Source organism: Cetorhinus maximus, chromosome 1 (genome assembly GCF_964194155.1).
Source record: "Cetorhinus maximus chromosome 1, sCetMax3.hap1.1, whole genome shotgun sequence".
In the NCBI taxonomy this organism is placed as follows: Eukaryota; Metazoa; Chordata; class Chondrichthyes; order Lamniformes; family Cetorhinidae; genus Cetorhinus; species Cetorhinus maximus.
In genome coordinates this window covers 215,286,014-215,305,925 of record NC_135879.1, presented here as the reverse complement: position 1 = coordinate 215,305,925, position 19,912 = coordinate 215,286,014, and the positions used below count along the sequence as shown (strand labels likewise).

The window sequence follows — 19,912 nt, the reverse complement described above, 5'->3', positions numbered from 1 at the left end:
GTTCTGGACAACAGCTTGAACTTTCTTATATTTTTTCTCCTCTTCTTCCTGTGAGAAACCTTTGGCATTTCTCCACTGTGGAATGGCTGAGGTTAGAAACACAAGCAATTCATCAGAATTGGATATCATGACTTCCATCCATTGATATCTTGCTACTAATAATGAAGTGTGGACATTGGATGAGGACTTTGATTAAACATCCCCTGTACCCTGCCGTTCAGAATTGGGTATTCTGCTGTCACAGAGTCACAGCATAGTACAGCACGTGAAGCCATTTGGCCCATCTTCTTGGAAACCCCCATTTAAAATTGTAGACCAGCAGGAAGTCTGCACTTTCAGAAGAAGTGTGGGGGTGGGTGGGAGGAAAGAGTTCAAAATTATTCACTAATACTAGACACTAGGTGAGCCCAACAGTGTGAGGAAGCTCGAGTAACATCAGTGGAGGTACAGTTAATAATGTTATATTGCTTTTAAAGAAAATTTGGGCAATATTTTTAATATGGTGATAGAATCATGCAATAGATAGCAGGGTAGGAGAGATAGCAGAGTGAGTTATTTAAAATAAAAGGGCTGAATGAGCTTGCAGTTTTGTAAATTGCAATTGAATGTAAGAAATGGAAGCATTTTTGATATCCTACTCTGCCTCTCAGGATTTTTATTTCACGCTGCTGCCTGCCCCACCCCCCACTCTTCTTCTCTTGCTGTGTGAGATATTTGCACTTTGCTCTGTACCTTACCAAGGTACCTTACCATAGAAGGGAAATGGAAAAAGTGAAAACCTATCGCAATGTAATTTGTACTTGTTCCCTCTTTCCTGTTTTTATAGCTGTCTTAACTGGGAGACTTTGAAATGTTACTTTTAAGTTTAATCTTTGATTATCCATTTTTCTTTGAAAGAATGATCTAAAGCAGGTTGGATTTGACGCATCTCTGGATCATCAATCGCTAGTGGAACTCTCTGAGGTGGGTATGAGAGTGTGCCTTGTTAGAAGAGTCAGGACTTGCACTCTCTGTGTTTTGTTGGCAAAGTGCTAAGAATATTTTAATTCAGCAATAAATCCGACCAACCGTTTATCCTGATTTAGCCTCCTTGAACCTGAAACAGATTGTCTGGCAGCAAAATGGTTAGGGGCCAATTTGGAGCAGCGAATGTGTTGAGAATTTAAGATAAAGAAGAAAAAGTGTGCTTAAGACAGGTGTCAGGAGGGAAATACAATTGAAAACCAAGCTGAATATAAAAAGTTCAGAGGAGAGGTGAAGAAGCAAAGAGTGAGCATTAAAAGAGACTGGCAGCGAGCATAAAGTGGAATCCCAAAGTCTTCTATAGGCATATAAATAGTAAAAGGGTGGTAAAAGGAGGAGCAGTGTCGATTAGGGACCAAAAAGGGGATTGACACATGTGGGCAGAGGGCATAGCTGAGGTCTTAAATGAATGCTTTGCATCTGTTGTTATGAAGTAAGAAGATGCTACCCAGGCCATGGTAAAGGAAGACGTAATTCGGACACCAGATGGGTTTAAAATTGTAAAGGAGGAGGTATTGGATAGGTTATCTATACTTAAAGTTGATAAGGTACCAGGACCAAATGTGATGCATCCAAGGATACTGAGGGAAATGAGAGTGGAAATTGCAGAGACTGGCCATAATATTTCAGTCTTCCTTAGACTTGGGTGGTCCAGGAGGACTGGAGAATTGCAAATGTCACACCCTTGTTCACAAAAGGGCGTAAAGATAAGCCCGGCAACTACAGCCCAGTCAGCTTAACTTCGGTGTTGGGGAAACTTCCAGAAATAATAATTTGGGATAAAATTAATAGTTACATGGACAAATGTGGGTTAATTAAGGAAAGCCAGTTTTTAAAAAATTAATTCAAGGGACGTGGGCTTCGCTGGCTAGGCCAGCATTTATTGCCCATCCCTAATTGCCCTTGAGAAGGTGGTGCTGCGCTGCCTTCTTGAACCGCTGCAGTCCATGTGGTGTAGGTGCACCCACAGTGCTGTTAGGGAGGGAGTTCCAGGATTTTGACCGAGTGACAGTGAAGGGACGGCGATATAATTCCAAACCAGGATAGTGAGTGGCTTGGAGGGGAACTTGCAGTATGGATTTCTTAAGGGATAATCGTGTTTAATTAATTTGCTGGAGTTGTTTGAAGAAGTAACAGAGAGGGCTGTTGAGGTCAATGCTGCTGATGTGGTGTGCATGGACTTCCAAAAGGCATTTGATACAGTGTCGCACAACAGACTGGTGAGCAAAGTTATAGCTCATGGAAGAAAAGGGGAAGTGACAACATGGATGCAAAATTGGCTGAGTAACAAGAAACAGAGGGTAGTGGTTAATAGATGTTTTTCTTGCTGGAGGAAGGTTTGTATTGGAGTTCCCCAGGGGTCAGTGTCGGGATCCTTGCCTTTCCTGATATATATTAATGACCCATTAATGCAAGTAACATGCATGCCATGCACGTAACATTCTGTGCCAGGCAATGAGTATCTCCAACAAGAGAGAACCTAACCATCTCCCCATAACTTTCAATGGCTTTACCATCGATGAAACCCCCACTATCAACATCCTGGGGAATGTTGACCAGAAACTGAACTGTGGCTACAAGAGCAAGTCAGAGGCTGGGAATTCTGCACAGAGTAACTCACCTCCTGAATCCATAGAGCCTGTCCACAATCTACAAGGCACAAGTCAGGAGTGTGATGGAATACTCTCCATTTACCTGGATGAGTGCAGCTCCAACAACATTCAAGAAGGTCAACACCATCCAGGACAAAGCAGCCCACTTGATTGACACATCATACACCACCTTCAACATTCACTGCCTCCACCGCCAGTGTACAGAGGCAGCAGTGTGTACTGTCTACAATATGCACTGCAGCAACTTGCCAAGGCTCCTTAGACAGCACCTTCCAAACCTGCGACCTCTACTAACTAGAAGGACAAGGGCAACAGATGCATGGGAACTCCACCACCTGCAAGTTCCCCTCCAAGTCACTCACCATCCTGACTTGGAAATATATCGCTGTTCCTTCACTGTTGCTGGGTCAAAATCCTGGAACTCCCTCCCTAACAGCAGTGTGGGTGTACCTACACCAATGGACTGCAGCAATTCAAGAAGGTGGCTCACTACCACCTTCTCAAGGGCAATAAGGGATGGGCCCTTATAAAAATGCTGGCCTAGCCAGCAACGCCCTATTCCATGAAAGAACAAAAAAAAGACCTTGGTTTGCAGGGCACAGTTTCAAAGTTTGCGGATGATACAAAACTTAAAGCATTGTGAACTATGAGGAGGATAGTGTAGAACTTCAGAGGGACATAGACAAGTTGATGGAATGGGCGGATAGGTGGCAGATGAAGCTCAATGTAGAGAAATGTGAAGTGATTCATTTTGGTAGGAAGAACAAGGAGAGACAATATAAAATAAATGGTACACCTTTAAAGGGGGTGCAGGAGCAGAGGGACCTGGGTGTTTATATGCATAAATCATTGAAGGTGGCAGGACAGGTTGAAAGAGCAGTTAATAGAGCATACAATTTCCTGGGCTTTATAGAGGCATAGAGTACAAGAACAAGGAGGTTATGTTGAACTTGTGTAAGTCACTAGTCCAGCCTCAGCTAGAGTAATGTGTCCAATTCTGAGCCCTGCACTTTAGGAAGATTAGAGTGGGTGCAGAAAAGATTCACGAGAATGGTACCAGGGATGGGGAACTTCAGTTATGAAGATAGATTGGAGAAATTAGGACTGTTTTCCTTAGAGAAAAGAAGGTTGAAAAGAGATTTGATAGCGGTACTCAAAATCGAGGGGTCTGTACAGAGCAGATAGGGAGAAACTGTTCCCACTCGTGAGAGATACGAGAACAAAAGGGCACAGATGTAAAGTAATTAGTAAAAGAAGTAAAAGTGATATGAGGACTAGCTTCTCTACACAGCGAGTGGTTAAGGTTTGGAATGCACTGCTTGAGAGTATGATGGAGGCAGGTTCAATTGGAGCATTCAAAAGGGAATTAGACTGTTATCGGTAAAGGAAGAATGTGCAGGGTTACAGGGAGCATGTGGAGGAATGGTATTAGGTGAGTTGCTCATTTGGGGAGCCGGTGCAGACAAGATGGACCAAATGGCCTCCTCCTGTGCTGTAACAATTCTTTGATTCTGAGTGTCTATTGACCGTTATCAGTCTGCATTGCGCAGGCACTTTGTCTCTCAACTACTGATTTGGGAGTGGGTGGTGGAAGAGGGTGATGTGGGAACAATTTCTGTCAAACAGCGTGGTAAGTGGAATTTGTTGAGCCTGATTGTTCTGTGTCTTTGTGTTATAGAGGCTGGAAAATGTGAAGAAGGAAGTAGAATCTTTGAATGCAAAACTGAACTCCTACCTTAACTTAACACCCGTAAGTGCCGTGTATCTGTTTTACAGGCAAGATTAGGAACTGGATGGGGAGCTGAAATTCTGTCCCAAATGCACCTTGTCTTGTGCCATTTCTTTGCCATTAATTAAAATGTTACCTCTAATTCTTTGTTTCTGTGTGAGAGTAACTCTTTATTTTGCAGTGTTGAACTTGTGTTTTGCAGAATGTCTACAGTGCCAAAGTGAAAATTGAGGAAACAAAACTGGAGCTGGTAAGTGTTTACTTTCCTATCTGTTTATGACTAAACAGATATTATCTTTTTAATGTTAAGACTGCACATCTAGTCTGGGCAGATTCCAGACTCCAAATGCAAAACAATTTTAATAATGCTGGGTGCTGTTATTCCACACCCTCTTGTTTCCTGCAACAGCATTTGAAGCAGCAACCACCCCCAAGATCACTGATCTGAGGACATAAAACATCAGTATCTGATTGCTATCCAACAGTGTGGATATAAAGTGTTGAATTGGCTGTGATAGTCTTCACAATGGAAACGTGTTGACAGTGACTGCTCCACCATTTTTCTAAATTTTCTGCAGCCTAAAAACAATAAGCACGTTTTCTGATTGAAAAAAATAGTTAAATTGTGATTGATCTCTGCCTGTGTTCACATAATAAGAGAAAATGAGGTTGTTATTTACAAAACAGTTTATTTTTCTTCAAAGACATGATGCCCCTTTCCCTTTGAACTAGATTCTTGCCTTGTTGAATTTAGTCTCACTCAACCCTGGTAAAAATTGTCTCTGCTCAAGAAGTTTGGGGACAGGCTGTTAGAAAATTTCTGGTAGTGCTACAAAGAAAATGGTCACCAAGGTGTGCAGGATGGCCTGTGATGCCCACTCCCATGTACCCACCCAATATAGCTTTATTGGGTGATTAAAACTGACATCCCAACAATAAAGGTCAAAATTGTACATTTTTCCTAGTTCTCCTTCACAAACACTGCATCCAGAACAAGTTTAAGCTTAGAATTGTACTTTTCTAACTTTATCATTGCATATTTCTGCAATCGGTCGTTATTCTGGTATGAGCACCCTTCCCTCTGGATGTGCCTAGTTGTTTCCTCTTTGACCTCCTCACAGGTAAGGTAGTTAAACTCAGCATGCTGGAGATTACAGTCACAAATCAATGTCTGACTGTTGCTCTGTGGTGTTGCAGACATATACCCCTGTGCTCTACGCTGCTGTATCTGTTATCTATTTTTGTGTGATGTTTCTTCTAGTCTGTATTGTTGAAGCAAATTGAGTGTATTTTCTCTTAAAGAGGATCTGTTTCATCTGGATTCCCCTGAAATCACCCAGCCTAAAAGGCCTCATGCTCAGTAGCTTTATGCCTGTAAATTAGAAAACGGATTTTCAACTGCAACAGCATTTGAGGCAGCAACCACCCCCAAGATCACTGATCTGAGGACATAAAACATCAGCATCTGATTGCTATCCAGACAGTGTGGTTATAAAGTGTTGAATTGGCTGTGATAGTCTTCACAATGGAAGCGTGTTGACAGTGACTGGCTCGGCCACTTCTTTTCAAATGTGAACGTGGGACACTCTGCAAATATTAACATGTTTCTGGGGCCCATGTCCCAACTTTCAAGAGATGATGTCAGCAAAACAAAGGAAAATAATACTCTCACTTAGGAAAAATACAGAAACTTGATGACCATGCAAACTCCCTCGGGTTTGGGATCCCATTTTGAAAACAAAAGATTTAGTTTTAGTTATAAACAATGGGCAAGGCATTTGAATGCAGTTAGTAGCCAAGGAAGCATAACTCAGCATGGGATTGCATCTCTTATGATAGAAGAGAAAGATGAGGGAAATAGAACACTTGCTATTATGGTCAGGTAGGCTATGGTACTGTTTTGGTTAACAGACGCTTGATACCATCCAGGACAGAGCAGCCTGCTTGATTGGCAACCCATCCACCTTCAACATTCACTCCACTAGCAACGCACAGTGGCAGCAACTCAGCAAGGCTTCTTCGACAGCACTTTCCAAATTCGTGACCTCTACCACCTAGAAGAATAAGGCAGCAGATGCATGGGAACACCACCACCTGCAGTTCCCCAGCAATCTGCACACCATTCTGACTTGGAACTATATTGCTGTTCCTTCACTGTTGCTAGGTCAAAATCCTGGGAACTTCTTCCTATTTACTGTGGGTGTTCCTATAACACATGGACTGCAGTGGTTCAAGAAGGACGTTCATCATCACCTTCTCAAAGGTCAATTAGGGATGGGCAATAAATGCTGGTCTAGTTAGTGATGCCTGCATCCCATGAGCGAATAAAAAAACCAGAATCGTAGAAAGATACAGCACAGAAGGATGTGTATTATGCCTGTGTTAGCTCTTTGAAAGAGCTATCCAATTAATCCCACACACCCACTCTTTCCCCATAGCTTTTCAATTTTTCCCCCTTGAAGTATTTGTCCAATTCTGTTTTTCAAAGTTACTAATGATTCTGCTTCCACCACCCCTTTAAGGCAGCCATTCAGGACTATTAGGCCATAAGACCATAAGATGTATGGGCAGAAGTAGGCCATTCGGCCCATCGAGTCTGCTTCGCCATTCAATGAGATCATGGCTGATCTGATAATCCTCAATTCCACTTTCCTGTCTTTTTCCCAATTCTTTGCTTTCTGTCCCTTAGCCAGTTTTGTATCCATACAACACTGCCCTTTTAATCCCATGGGCTTCAATTTTGCTTATGTCGATTATATAGGAGCTTGTCCAACTTTTGAAAGTTCATTTTCACAACATCAACAGCACTACTCTCATAAGCCCCCTTTATTACTCCATCAAAGAACTCAATCAGGTTAGTGAAATGTGATTAGCCTTTAACAAAACTGTGCAGTTTTTCAATTTACCCATATTTTTCCAACTGGAGTTCAATGTAGGGGGGTGTGAGGTCATCAGCTTTGGACCTGAGAACACGTCAAGGTATTTTGTGAATTTGAAGAATAAGAGAGATTTTGGGATCCAAGTACAAAAATCATGAAAAACAAACTTGGTGGACAGGCACAGAAAATAATTAAAAAGGCTATTCGAACGTTGGCCTTTATCTCAAAGAGGGCTGGAATACAAAATGGTGGAAGGTATGTTACAACTGTAGAGAATCTTGGTGGGACCCATTTGAAGTACTGCAGTCAGTTCCATGCAGCACATCTGGAAGGATTTATTGGTCTGGGAGGGGGTGCACTGCTCATTCACCAGAACGATACAGAGGAAAAGGGATAAATTATGAGGATAGGTTTTAATAGATTGGCTTGCATTCCCTTAAATATAGATCATTAAGGGTGAGCTGATTGAAGTGTTTATGATTATGACCGGGTTTGATAGGGTAAAGAGAGAGTCTATTTCCTCTAGTGGGAGTGTTTAGAACAAGGTGGCATAACCTTAAAATTAGCTACACAAAAACAGAATTACCTGGAAAAACTCAGCAGGTCTGGCAGCATCGGTGGAGAAGAAATCAGTTAACGTTTCGAGTCCTCACGACCCTTCAGCAGGACACTAAAATTACACTAAAATTAGAACACTAAAATTAGCTAGGCTGTTCAGGCAGGATGTCAAATCATTTCTTCACATGAAGAATAGTGGAAAAATTGAACTTTTTCCTTGCTGAGACTATGTCAATTGAAAAATTCAAAACTGAGATTGATAGATTTTTGTTTGGCAAGGTTGTTAAAGGGTATGGAACTAAAGCAGGTAAATGGGAGTTAAGTAACAGAAAGACAAATCAGAGTACTTTCTGATTGGCAATTACTGCCTTATCGCTCAGTCATCAGCAAAGTGATGGAAGGTGTCATTGGCAATATTATCAAGCATACTTACTCAGCAATAAACCTGAGCTTGAGTTTAGCCAGGGCCATGTGGTCCAAACATAGTCAAAAGAGCTGAACTCAAGAGGTGAGCTGAGTGATTGCCCTTGATATCAACGTATTTGATTGAGTGTGATATCAAGGAATTCTAGGAAAATTAAAATCACTGGGGACCATTTTCCACTGATTGGAGTCATACCTAGTAGAAAGATGTGGTTGTTGGAGACCAATCATTTCAGCACCAGGTCACAAACAACAATTCAAAGCACCTCATCTAGCACCTTTAACATAATATAACATCCCAAGGCACTTCACAGGAGCAGCTATAAAACAAATTATGGCACTGAGTCATATAGGAGATGATAATCACAGGTGACTAAAAGCTTGGCAAGGAGCAAGGTTTTGCGCAGTGACATAGAGAAGCGAGGGGGAGTGGTGGAGTAACCTGGATGGGATTTCTGGAGCCTGGGGCTGAAGCCACAGAAGACTAGGCCAGTGGAGTGATTAAAATTGGGGATATCTGAGGCCATAATTAGATGTGTGCAGATAGATCGGAGGATTAAGGGGCTGAAGGGGATTACAGAGATAGGGAGGCGAGGCCATGGAAGGATTTGAAAATAATAATGTCCATATGCAACAATAGAGTCATAGAGGTCTACAGCACAGAAAAAGGTCCTTTGGCCCACCGAGCCTGCACCGGTCAAACAAGTACCTAACTATTCTAATCCCATTTTCCAGCACTAGGCCCATAACCTTGTATGCCATGGCATCGCAAGTGCATATCCAAATACGTCTTAAATGTTATGAGGGTTTCTGCCTCTACCACTCTTTCAGGCACTGAGTTTCAGAATCCCACCACCCTCTGGGTGAAAGAATTCTTCCTCACATCCCCTCTAAACCTCCTGCCCCTTACCTTAGATCTATGCCCCTTGGTTATTGATCCCTCCACCAAGGGGAAAAGTTCCTTCCTGTCTACCCTATCTATGCCCCTCATAATTTTATACACCTCAGTCATGTTCCCCCTCAATCTCCTCTGCTCCAGAGAAAATAACCCCAGTCTATCCAATCTCTCCTCATAACTAAAACTCTCCAGCCCAGGCAACAGCCTAGTAAATCTCCTCTGCACTCTCTCTAGTGCAATCACATCCTTCCTATAATGTGGATTCCAGAACTGCACGCAATACTCTAGCTGTGGCCTAACCAGCGTTTTATACAGTTCCAGCATAACCTCCCTGCTCTTATATTCGATGCCTCGGCTAATACAGGCAAGTATCCCATATGCCTTCTTAACCACCTTATCTACCTGTCCCGCTACCTTAAGAGACCGGTGGACATGTACACCAATGTCCCTCTGATACTCGGTACTTCCCAGGGTCCTACCATTCATTGTGTATTCCTGTGCCTTGTTCTGGATCTGGAAAACATTCACGCCACACAAGTGCCAGGCAATGACCATCCCCAACAATTGAGAATCAAAAGCACCTCCCCATGACATTCAATGGCATTACCATCGCTGAATCTCCCACCATCAACATCCTAGGGATTATCATTGGCCAGAAACTAAACTGGACCAGCCAAATAGTATGGCTACAAGAGCAAGTCAGACTGGGAATTTGGAAATTCGTAACTCACCTCCTGACTCCCCAAAGCCTGCCCACCATTTACAAAGCACAAGTCAGGAGTGTGATGGAATACTCTCCACTTGCCTGGATGAGTGCTGTTCCAATAACACCCAAGAATCTCGACACCATCCAGGCCAAAGTAATCTGCTTGAATGGCACCCCATCTTAAACATTCACTCCCTCCACCACTGAAGCACAGTGGCAACAGTGTGTGCCATCTACGAGATGCACTGCAGCAACCCACCAAGGCTTCTTCAACAGCATCTTCCAAACCTATATCACCTAGAAGTACAAGAGCAGCAGATGCATGGGAGTTCCCTTCCAAACCACACACCATCCTGATTTGGAACTATATCGCTGTTCCTCCACTGTCGCTGGGTCAAAATCCTGGAACTCCCTTCCTAACAACACTGAGTGTACCAACTCCCAATGGACTGCAGTAGTTCAAGAAGACAGCTCACCACCACCTCAAGGGCCATTAGAGTTGAGCAATAAATGCAGGCATGGCCAGTGATCTTCACATCCCGTGAAAGAATTTTAAAAAAGGATTCGCTTGCTTCCGCTGGGATTCTCTGCAGTGGACACCATTAGCAACTGACAGGAAAGCTGCCTGATTACTGACCATAACCTTTCCCCTCTACATTAATTACTCTTTCTAGTTGGGGGGGAACCTGCTGTTACCTAGTCATTGAGACTTGCATAAATGTGGCTCAGGAATGACTTGTCTGCTTTTGTTTAATTGAGCAGTTCCTAGTAAATTTTATTTGTTCCGTGATAAAGTAACAGCAAACAAACTGAAGGTGCTCTGTAAAAAGACATGAATAATGTTTGAATATTATCTTTTGAAAAATAAATTTTTCTTCCAGAACAAAGTTGATCGTCTTCTTTCTGAGAAGATGGATGATCTGAGGTGTGCATCACCTGAAGTGAATCTACTGAAATGAACTACAAGCTGATATCGGATCAAAATTCTCTTTCCTAACATGAGGCATCTTAAAAATGCATATTGTTTCTATGCCTGTAACTTTGACTAGCAATCTAAAACAATGGAGTTTATATTTTTTTTAAAGTTTGTAATGTTAATGAAAGGTTTGATCATAAATCGCTCATCAACTGAAGATGCTGTTGAAAAAAATGTCACCTTGCTTGTAGCTATTGTTCTGCCAGCTTAAGGTGAAGCCACTACGGTGTCATGGGGCTTCCATATCGATTATTCCCTGTTATCTCAATTATTCTCTAGTTAAATTACAATGGCTGGTGAGCTCAATGAGGTTGCAGGCCGTGATCATGTAGTCTTGTATTTAAAGTTTTGGAAGTGCCAACAGTTGATATTTCTGATGGGAGTACACTTCTCTTCTCCATCTTCCCTTCTTATTTCCATCTCAATTTTATCCTTCTTTTCAATGTAGTTTGAAGGATTGACTATGGTCTGCACGTATCTTATGAATTAGTGCTGGCGGGTTGTTTTATGGTGGGGAGAGGCCATCATAGTCAAGCTTGATTCTATCTTCTCTCTCACCCTTTTCAGCAACAGTCTGCTAAACAGAAATAGACTTTTTTTTGCCCCTAGTCTAGGGAAATAGGCTAATTACAATGCTTCCAGTATTAACCATGCTCACATCACCATTTTGTTTGAACTTGGTGCCTTCCTGATTTTTATGCCCAATCTCGCATTGTGTAATTATTTATAGAGCTATTAGGGAATGTATTCTCCCTTTCATGTTTGTATGTGCCTTGTCTTTGAATACTGCTGAGTTGTTTTAGATTTCTTGTATCTATACCATCTCTGTTTATTTCAGTGACAGAACTGCAATAATTAAGTATTTTATGGCAGACTTTGACTATTTACTGTTTTGGTTTGAAGCTGTACTTTTACCATAGGATGTATACATACAAGAACGAAAAAATATTCAATCCATTGAACTTCAGTGTATCTTAGCTCTACTATTATGCTTTACTCAAATGTTGTCAAATGAGCATTTTGTCAAGTCCTCGTCCCTAATTATTGCTTCTAATATGACAAACAAAAAAGATGATTTATAACCTACCTAATCTCTTATGGATTATTGAGTTGCTTTTTGGGACCAGGTTGTTTATATTGGGATCTGAACTAATATTATTGTCATGATGCAATTTTTTTCAAAAGCTTGATAACACAAAATCTGCCAAATAAGTAAGAAACCCTTTTCTTTTTCAACATAAGTGTGCTAAAAATTTGAAGCTGTCAATTTGTATCATTGTGCTATGGCAAAGGATGCAGTGATTTCAATGTCTTCCATCCTAACCAGTGTTTCACCCTAACTTCAACAAGAATATGAAACCAAAAGTGTTAGCAGCAATTAACTTCTTGGTCCGCTGACAGTCACTACCTGAACCACTGAACTAACGGAGCTATAAAGACCAAGAAGTGTTCCAGTTTTGATCCCTGTTTTGTGTTAGTTTGGCTGATTGGCCATTCACAGGGTCATGTTCTACATTTGGTCTTGAGGACCCTAGATTAGATAGGATAAAATCCAAATTGAAAATACACCTGTAAACTTGTGGTTATGTTAGAGTTGGGATTGGCTACATCCTCCATGGCAAATTGGCTATTGATGATCATAGATAAGGCTTCATGTGATAAATGTCCACTTTGCCTGAAGTACTACATAGTTCTCAGTGCCTCTGGAACTGTGCAACAACAAGGAGACAATATCTACAGGAGAGGAGGAAAGAAGGGGAGAAAATTAAGAGAGGATTTTAGAAATGCCAATTCAAAGCTAATCAGACACTCTGAGCATTAGTGGGCTAACTTCTGAACAATCTGAATGCTTGCAGTAAAGTAATTTGGCACTTACTGAACATGAAATGTATAATGGTGCCTGTTATTTCTGGCGGTGGTAAAATATTAAAGCAAGGAGATAAGGTCCTATCTTAAGATTAATCATAATTCCATGGAAGGAAGATTTGACTTGGTGACTCTGAATCATCCTTCAATTTGTTTAGAATGACTGCAATATCGCCCACTGTCATCTCAAATTTGGATTGAATGACTGATCATGATGGAAGTATAACACATAATATCAGTTTAGATTCTGTCTGTCCCATAGATCAGTGTAATCAAAGGACTGGTATAAAATGCTACGAAGTACACAATCATCTTTTTATAACTAGTTCTTTGAGCAGAATGTATTTTCTCTTTTAATTAGTGATGGTTGAAGAAATCCCAATATTGTAATGTCAAATGACAGGGAAAAATACTTCTAACTTGCTAAGGTGACTTCAACAACACACTGGTCCTAACTTGGACAATTTCTCAGCAAATGCATAGATACAGTGACACATAATAGGCCTGATCTGAAAACAAGAAAAATCTGGCTGAACAATCAATTTACTAAACTAATAATTTAAATATTACCCAGTTGGTTGATATGAATACACAAAATATTTATTTCCATTGCTTCTAACTGGTTGCTTTAAACAATCAAATAAAAGGATAGCTGAGAGATGTTTAAGTCCCATAAGTGTACCTATAGCTTCCTTCATGAATGCCCATTTTTAAAACTTGATTTGATTTTAAAAAGCATAGGCCAACTGCATTCTGTGATCTGTCTGCTCTATGTGAAACAGGGACTGTATGTGTCAGCAGGATTAATATGTAAATGAATAATACAGTACAGTATTTGTAACTGCCATGAGTCTGAAAGTTGATGCTAATGTGGTTGAAACTTGATGAATGTAGCTCTATTTTACTGTGTGAAATGTTATGTATGGATTGGGATTTATATAATTTACTGAGAAAAATAAAGCAGCATTGGAAATCTTAGTTCTGTGGTCCATTTTAGTAAATTGTTAAGCAATTTTACTCTATACATGCACTTGTTTTGCTTTAGTGTTGTGAGAAGTTTTGTTAAGTGGCAGAGGAAGGGTGATAGAGAAAATGTTACGAGGTGGGGAATACATAAAAATCTGCACTTGAAGCAGGACTGGGGTGGGCTGTGGACCATAAATCCTCACTCACCAAATCTCAGCTCAGACAAACTTAGTATTTGTAAGTAAGAGAGTGATGTCATTAATTCCCAAGGCTACGTTATGCCCTTTTCTATGGCGAAGATTAGATGATTCTTTTTTTAAAAAAAAAATGCTTATTAGCAAAATGATTTGTATAATTTTTTTCAAAAAGATGAATTTGTTAGTAAATGAGAGACTTTCTAACTATTCAAAGCGCGTGGGAAATCGGTTCTGGATTGAATCCGAAATACTTTTGTGAGAAAATGAAAATATTTCATTTTTAAAATGGTGGCTATTGGAAAGGCTAGAGCTGGAATATTGCTATGGTAACCTTGAGGAAAGGGAATCGCTTCCGGCTCACAGGCGGGCTGACCTTTCGCCTGTGGAGCCGGTGAAGCGGCCGCCATTTTGTGAGAAGCCGCAGACGGGAGGAGGTAGACCCCCCTAGCCGGGACCATGTTGTTGGTCCACCGACCCACGACCTTCCGCGCCAACTTTCTGCTCGGGCACCGCCGCGCCCCTGTAAGCGATCCCGAGATTTAACATCACAGCTTCGAGGGACCGGAAGCTCGGGAGGGAAGGAGAGGAGGGAGAGGAGGGAGAGGAGAGAGAGGGGGGAGGGGGAGGGGGAGGGGGGGGGAGGAGAAAGGGAAAAAAAAACTCTATTCCAAGCCGGAGTCTCCGCCATTTTGGAGAGGCAGCTGGCCGTCGGAGTGAGTCTGTGGAGAGAGGCCGCAGCCGCTGAGATTCAGAAGATCGGTTTTCCTGATTTTTTTTTTGTTGTCCTGCGGAAGGACCGCCCCACCCCCCATGAGTGACCTCGCGCCGCGCCGGCGAAGCTGCAGTGCGCAGGAGCGGAAGTGAAAGCTTGTTTTGGGAGCGAGAGATACATACTCAAAACGGTAAGAAACTAAGAGAGGGAGAAAAAAAAAAGAGATAGAAATGAGAGCTTGAAGGCGTGAAGAAGAAAGGGTTGGAGGAGGGACAGGCGGAATGAACGTGGAGAGGACGGGATCCCTGGGCTGAAGGGGTTTGTCCTATGAGGAAAGGTTGAGAAATCGGGCCTATACTCACTGGAGTTTAGTAGAATGAGAGGTGATCTGCTGAACATAGAAGAGTCAGAGGGGACTTGACAGGGTAGATGCTGAGAGAATGTTTCCCCTCGTGGGGAAATCTAGAACCAGGGTGCACAGTTTAAAAATAAGGGGCCTCCCATTTAAGATGGAGATGAGGAATTTCTTCTGAGGTTGGTTAATCTTTGGCATTCTCTTCCAATGAGAGTGCCGGAGGCTGAGTCATTGAATATATTCAAGGCTGAGTAAAATAGATTTTTAATGCACGGGGATTCCAGGGTTATGGTGGGCAGGCAGGAAAGTGGAGTTAAGGCTGCCATCAGATCAGCCATGATCTTTTTTGAATGGCAGATGGCTTGCTCCTATTTATTTTTATATGGAGGAAGAGAGATAGAGAGGGAGGATTGGAGCGGGGCAGACTGATGGGCAAACAAAGATAAAGTGGGAAGTGTGAGCTTAGTGGGGGAGAGAAGGGGCTGCATACAAATAAATAGGTGAATGAGGTGATGGAGTAAATGAGAAATGCAAGGAGGAAGGGTCGCTGCAGACCATTGAGATTCACTGAGATGTATAAACAGAGACAGGTGTGTTTATGTTATATATGCACACACAAATGAGACCTGAGATGAGCATGCTATGTGCTGGCTCAAAGGAGGAAAGCAGGCTTGGCAGAAGGCACACAAGTGTATTTAGCAAGTGAGAGGTAAACCTGATGTGAAGACAGTAAGCAGCTTTTATTTCTGTATTACCTTATTACATCTCTGTGTCTCAAAACTTGTCATGCATAATGAATGACTTAGAAGCGCAGTTACTGCTGTTATGTAGACAAAGGTGATTTTACACATCAAGACCCAAGTTAAAGTAAAATGACATGTTCGAGTTCATCTATTTTTGAGAGCCAAGTAGGGTGCAAGGAGAATTGTTTTTTTCTAGTGCCTTGGTGCCTTTAATGTCCAACTAAGAGACTTCAGGATTGACATAGAAACTTCAGAAACAGGGAGGCCAGAAGATAGTGAAATAAACAAGTCAAGTCTGCTAATAGACTGGGGGAGACAAACTGAATAGAGATAAATGTTAAGAGAGAAATCACTGCAGCCATACAGAAAAGCTAAATACAGGAGGCCTTGGGACAAAGGGAGTCAAAGGTTTATGTTTGGAAACCGGGAGAGAAGGGCTTTGGAAAGAATTAAACACATGGGCTGTGAAGAGGGAGAGAGACAAAGGGAAGGTTGGTGTGCAGGCAGATGAGCTCAGAGAAGGAAACCTTGCTAAATCTTCACAAACCACTGGTTAGTCTTCAACTGGTGTGTTGTGTTCAGTTCTGGGCACTGTACTTTAGGAAGGATGTCAAGCCCTGGAGTGCAGGTTTAACAGGATGATGCCAATGATGAGGGAATTCAGTTATTTGGAGAAGCTGGGATGTTTGTTCTTAGAGCAAAGAGATTAAGAGGAGTGATAATAAAATTATGAGGGGATTTTAATAAAGTATAGAGGGAGAAACTGTTCCCTTTGGCAAATGCATCAGTGACAAGCAGAGTGTCATTAAGATCTGGAACAATACTGTAGTGGAATCAGATTCAATAGTGATTTTCAGAAGGTAATTGGACATGTATTGAAGGGACTAATTTGCTGGATTATGGAGAAAAAACTGGAGAGTGGGACTAAATTGGACAATGTTTTAAAGAGCCAGCACAGGTACAATAAACTGAATGGCCCCCTAAGCTGATTCTATAAGGATAAATGGACAGGAATAGGGGAGGTAGGAAAGGGTATACTAAGTACAGAGATGCAATTCTGAGCACAAGGTGAATGGCATAAGAGGGGAGGCACAGTCACACAACTATATGTGGTTAGAGATTGAGGGAGAGATGCCGATGGTCCTCAGTTTAATGTTTTGTAGGAAAGATGGCACCTCTGCACTGCTTTTAAATGTCAGCCTGGATTATGTGTTCAGATTTCTGGAATTAGGACTTGAATCCACCAAGATAGGGAGAAATCTTTGCAACAGAATGATGCAGAGAATGAGTCACAGGACTGATGTGGAGAAAGTTAGCCACAGGCATGTTAACTCAGAACCAGTTGTGTCTATTATGGAACAATAGGGAAAGGGGTTGCCTTGGGTCTGGAAGTGTTGGAGAGGTGTGGGTATGCCTTAGGGTTGATAGAAACAATCACAGACGTATAAGTAAACCTGGAAATGGAGAATGACGTAATACCAGGCGTAACGTTTTGATGGGTAGACAGAGGATGTAAGAATCAAATTGGATAAGGCACAAAAGATAATGATAGACACCCATGGGTAAAAAAGAGAGAGAGACAGAGAGACAGACTTGCAGTGAAAGAGATGAGCCAGGGATAGAGGAATAGAAAAAGGTGGGAGCAAACCAAGAAGGGGAGGTGGGTAACCTGGGAGTAAAAGTGCAGTGGCAGGTGGCCATGGAGCAAAATAAGCTTAAAGATGGACCCAGGGATATGTAGAAATAGAGGGAGAGATACATAATGGAGTGAAAGAGAGAAGCTATATGCAGTTTGATAAAAATGCAGTAATGACTTCAAACGTCCTAAGTTTTGGGAGAATTCATGATCTAAGTTGTGAGAAAATTATCTACAAATGGTGCCTAGTTTTTACAAAGAAGGATATTCAAGATTGATGGGAAGTAGAAGTATAGATGTAGAGATTGGAATCAAACAAGATTTGGCGATCTGCGGTGCTAGGTAGACAGTCTAACTGTAAGGTACTGCATTATTACTAATGCTGTGAATGTACTAAAAAATAACCAGATTGAAGCTGGCTTCCCTAGTTCACCAGGGAACCTTTGAAACCCTATTTATAAAATTACTGGAAATTAATTTATTTACAATAGCATTCTTAATATAAAACAATTTTTAAACAAGCAATATTTAAACAATGGTTGTTTGTCAAGTAGCACTTGAATTTTTAAAAAATAACTCGACACAAGGTACCTAAATTTTTGGGGTGTAAACCAATCCTAAAAAGAATAAAATTGCGTGCTTTTGGCGTAGGTAACTGGATCAGATAAGGAAGATCTACAGCAGATGGGTGTTGCAGTAAGAAAGGGGAAACTTGATGAAGCAGTTATGAATGTGCTGTTGTTCATTGTGATTTTCTACAACTCAGCACAGCTAAAACAAAAAGTGATTACATGCATGGTGTTTCCTAGACCTGTACCAAGAGCTAGTTTGAAGTTTTATCATTGATGTTGATACCAGAACCACCTGATGTAGCTTCTCAGTATGTAAAATGGATCTGTGGCAAAGGTTGCAGTGCATCGTTGTTTCAGACATGTGGAAAGACTTGTTCACGGTTGGTTTGCTGTACACAAATGGCTGCCACGTTTCCGACATTACACCAGTGACTGCACTTCAAAAGTACTTCAATGGCTGTAAAGTGTTTTGGAACAATTGTTGCGAAAGGTACTATGTAAATGAAAGTCTTTACTTTCTTTCAATCACTCCCCCCATGTCCTCATTCCCTCCTACATTTCCATAACCTCTGTTCTCTCCTGAGCTCCTCTCACTCCCTTACCTCAGCAAATGATTTAAAAAAAAGCCTTGCATGTATTATAGCATCTTGCATGTCCTCAGGACATCACAAATCGCTTCACAGTCAATGAATCGCTTTAAACATAGTCAACGTCATGGGGAATGTGGCCAATTTGCACACAGCCAACTCTCCCACACATCAATGCGATGGTGACTAGATAACCTGTTTGTGCTGTTGACTGAGGGATAAATATTGACCACAACAGTGGAGATAATTAACCTGCTCTTCTTTGAAAATAGTACCTTGGGCTAGAACCATAGAACACTACAGCACAGAAAACAGGCCATTCGGCCCTTCTAGTCTGTGCCGAAATATTATTCCGCTAGTCCCATTGACCTGCACCTAGTCCATAACCCTCCAGACCTCTCCTATCCATGTACCTATCTAATTTATTCTTAAAACTTAAGAGTGAGCCCGCATTTACCACGTCAGATGGTAGCTCGTTCCACACTCTCACCACTCTCTGAGTGAAGAAGTTCCCCCTAAAACTTTCCCCTTTCACCCTAAAGCCATCTTTTATGTCCACTAGAGAGTGGACAGGATCTTGGTTTAATGTCTCATCTGAATGTCTTTTCTCTGATAATGCAATACTCCCTCAATATTATATTGGAGTTTCAGCCTAGACTTTTGTGCTCAAGTCTCTGGAGTGGGATTTGAACTATAGCCGTCTGACTCAGGTGAGAGTGCTAACAACTGAGCCATAGCTGACACCCGAGATTCAGAAATAAAAACAGAAAATGTTGGAAAACACAGGTCTGGTAGCGTCTGTGAAGAGAGAAAAAGTTAATGTTTTGAGTCCAATATGATTCTTCGGAATCAAAGAAGTTCCGAAGAAGAGACATATTGGACTTGAAACGTTAACTCTGTTTTTCTCTCTCCACAGGTGCTGCCAGACCTGCTGAGTTCTTCCAACATTTTCTGATTTTATTTCAGATCTCCAGCATCCGCAGTATTTTGCTTTTATTTACCCAAGATTCAGATCCTTGTTCTCCGAGAGAGCATCATTTATGAAAAAAAATACTTTTTAGCAGAAAGGTGAAGTGGTACGTTGTTTTGATCTGAAATGATTGGGCTTGGGGTTGATGATGGGTTTGGAATTCCAAGGTTAACAAGATTGTATTCTGTCACAGATCATTGAAAGTGATTTTTCTCTATGCACCACTGCTGTTTTGCATTGTTGACCATTTGTAACAACTATATTTGAGAAGAATTTTTGGTCAATGAGATGAATTTTTATGGATTTATGTAGTTGTTGTAACAACTGTCTATGATCTGTGACACATTTTGTTCAGAAGCCTTTCTATTCTGACTAATCCCATTTTGCAGTAACTCTGCGGGCCTGATTTTCACTTGCTCAAAACCCATTCACTTACACAGTTAAAATCAGGCCCTGGATATTTGCCAGCAAGAAAAGCCAAGGCTTGAATTGCAACTTAGTAG

At 41.5% G+C, this 19,912-nt stretch overlaps 2 protein-coding genes across 7 annotated transcripts in view; both read left to right on the top strand.

The window, feature by feature from the left end:
- The window catches only part of haus1 (HAUS augmin-like complex, subunit 1), a 47,772-nt gene extending 34,123 nt beyond the window's left edge, over nt 1–13,649 (top strand). The window contains exons 6-9 of the mRNA XM_078553030.1: nt 898–963; nt 4,315–4,386; nt 4,568–4,615; nt 10,711–13,649. Coding sequence (XP_078409156.1) covers nt 898–963; nt 4,315–4,386; nt 4,568–4,615; nt 10,711–10,788 — 264 coding nt within the window. The 3' untranslated portion in view covers nt 10,789–13,649. The remainder of the gene's footprint in view (nt 1–897; nt 964–4,314; nt 4,387–4,567; nt 4,616–10,710) is intronic.
- Nucleotides 13,650–14,248: 599 nt separating this feature from the next.
- Nucleotides 14,249–19,912, top strand: part of ark2n (arkadia (rnf111) N-terminal like PKA signaling regulator 2n) — an 88,576-nt gene continuing 82,912 nt past the window's right edge. For 3 of the 6 annotated variants that reach the window (XM_078552998.1, XM_078552961.1, XM_078553009.1), the window contains exon 1: nt 14,640–14,736. The gene's annotated coding sequence lies outside the window, so the exon portion shown is untranslated. Of the gene's footprint in view, nt 14,357–14,633; nt 14,737–19,912 lie in introns of those variants that run through there. The other 3 variants (XM_078552969.1, XM_078553019.1, XM_078552978.1) reach the window with 2 other exon arrangements.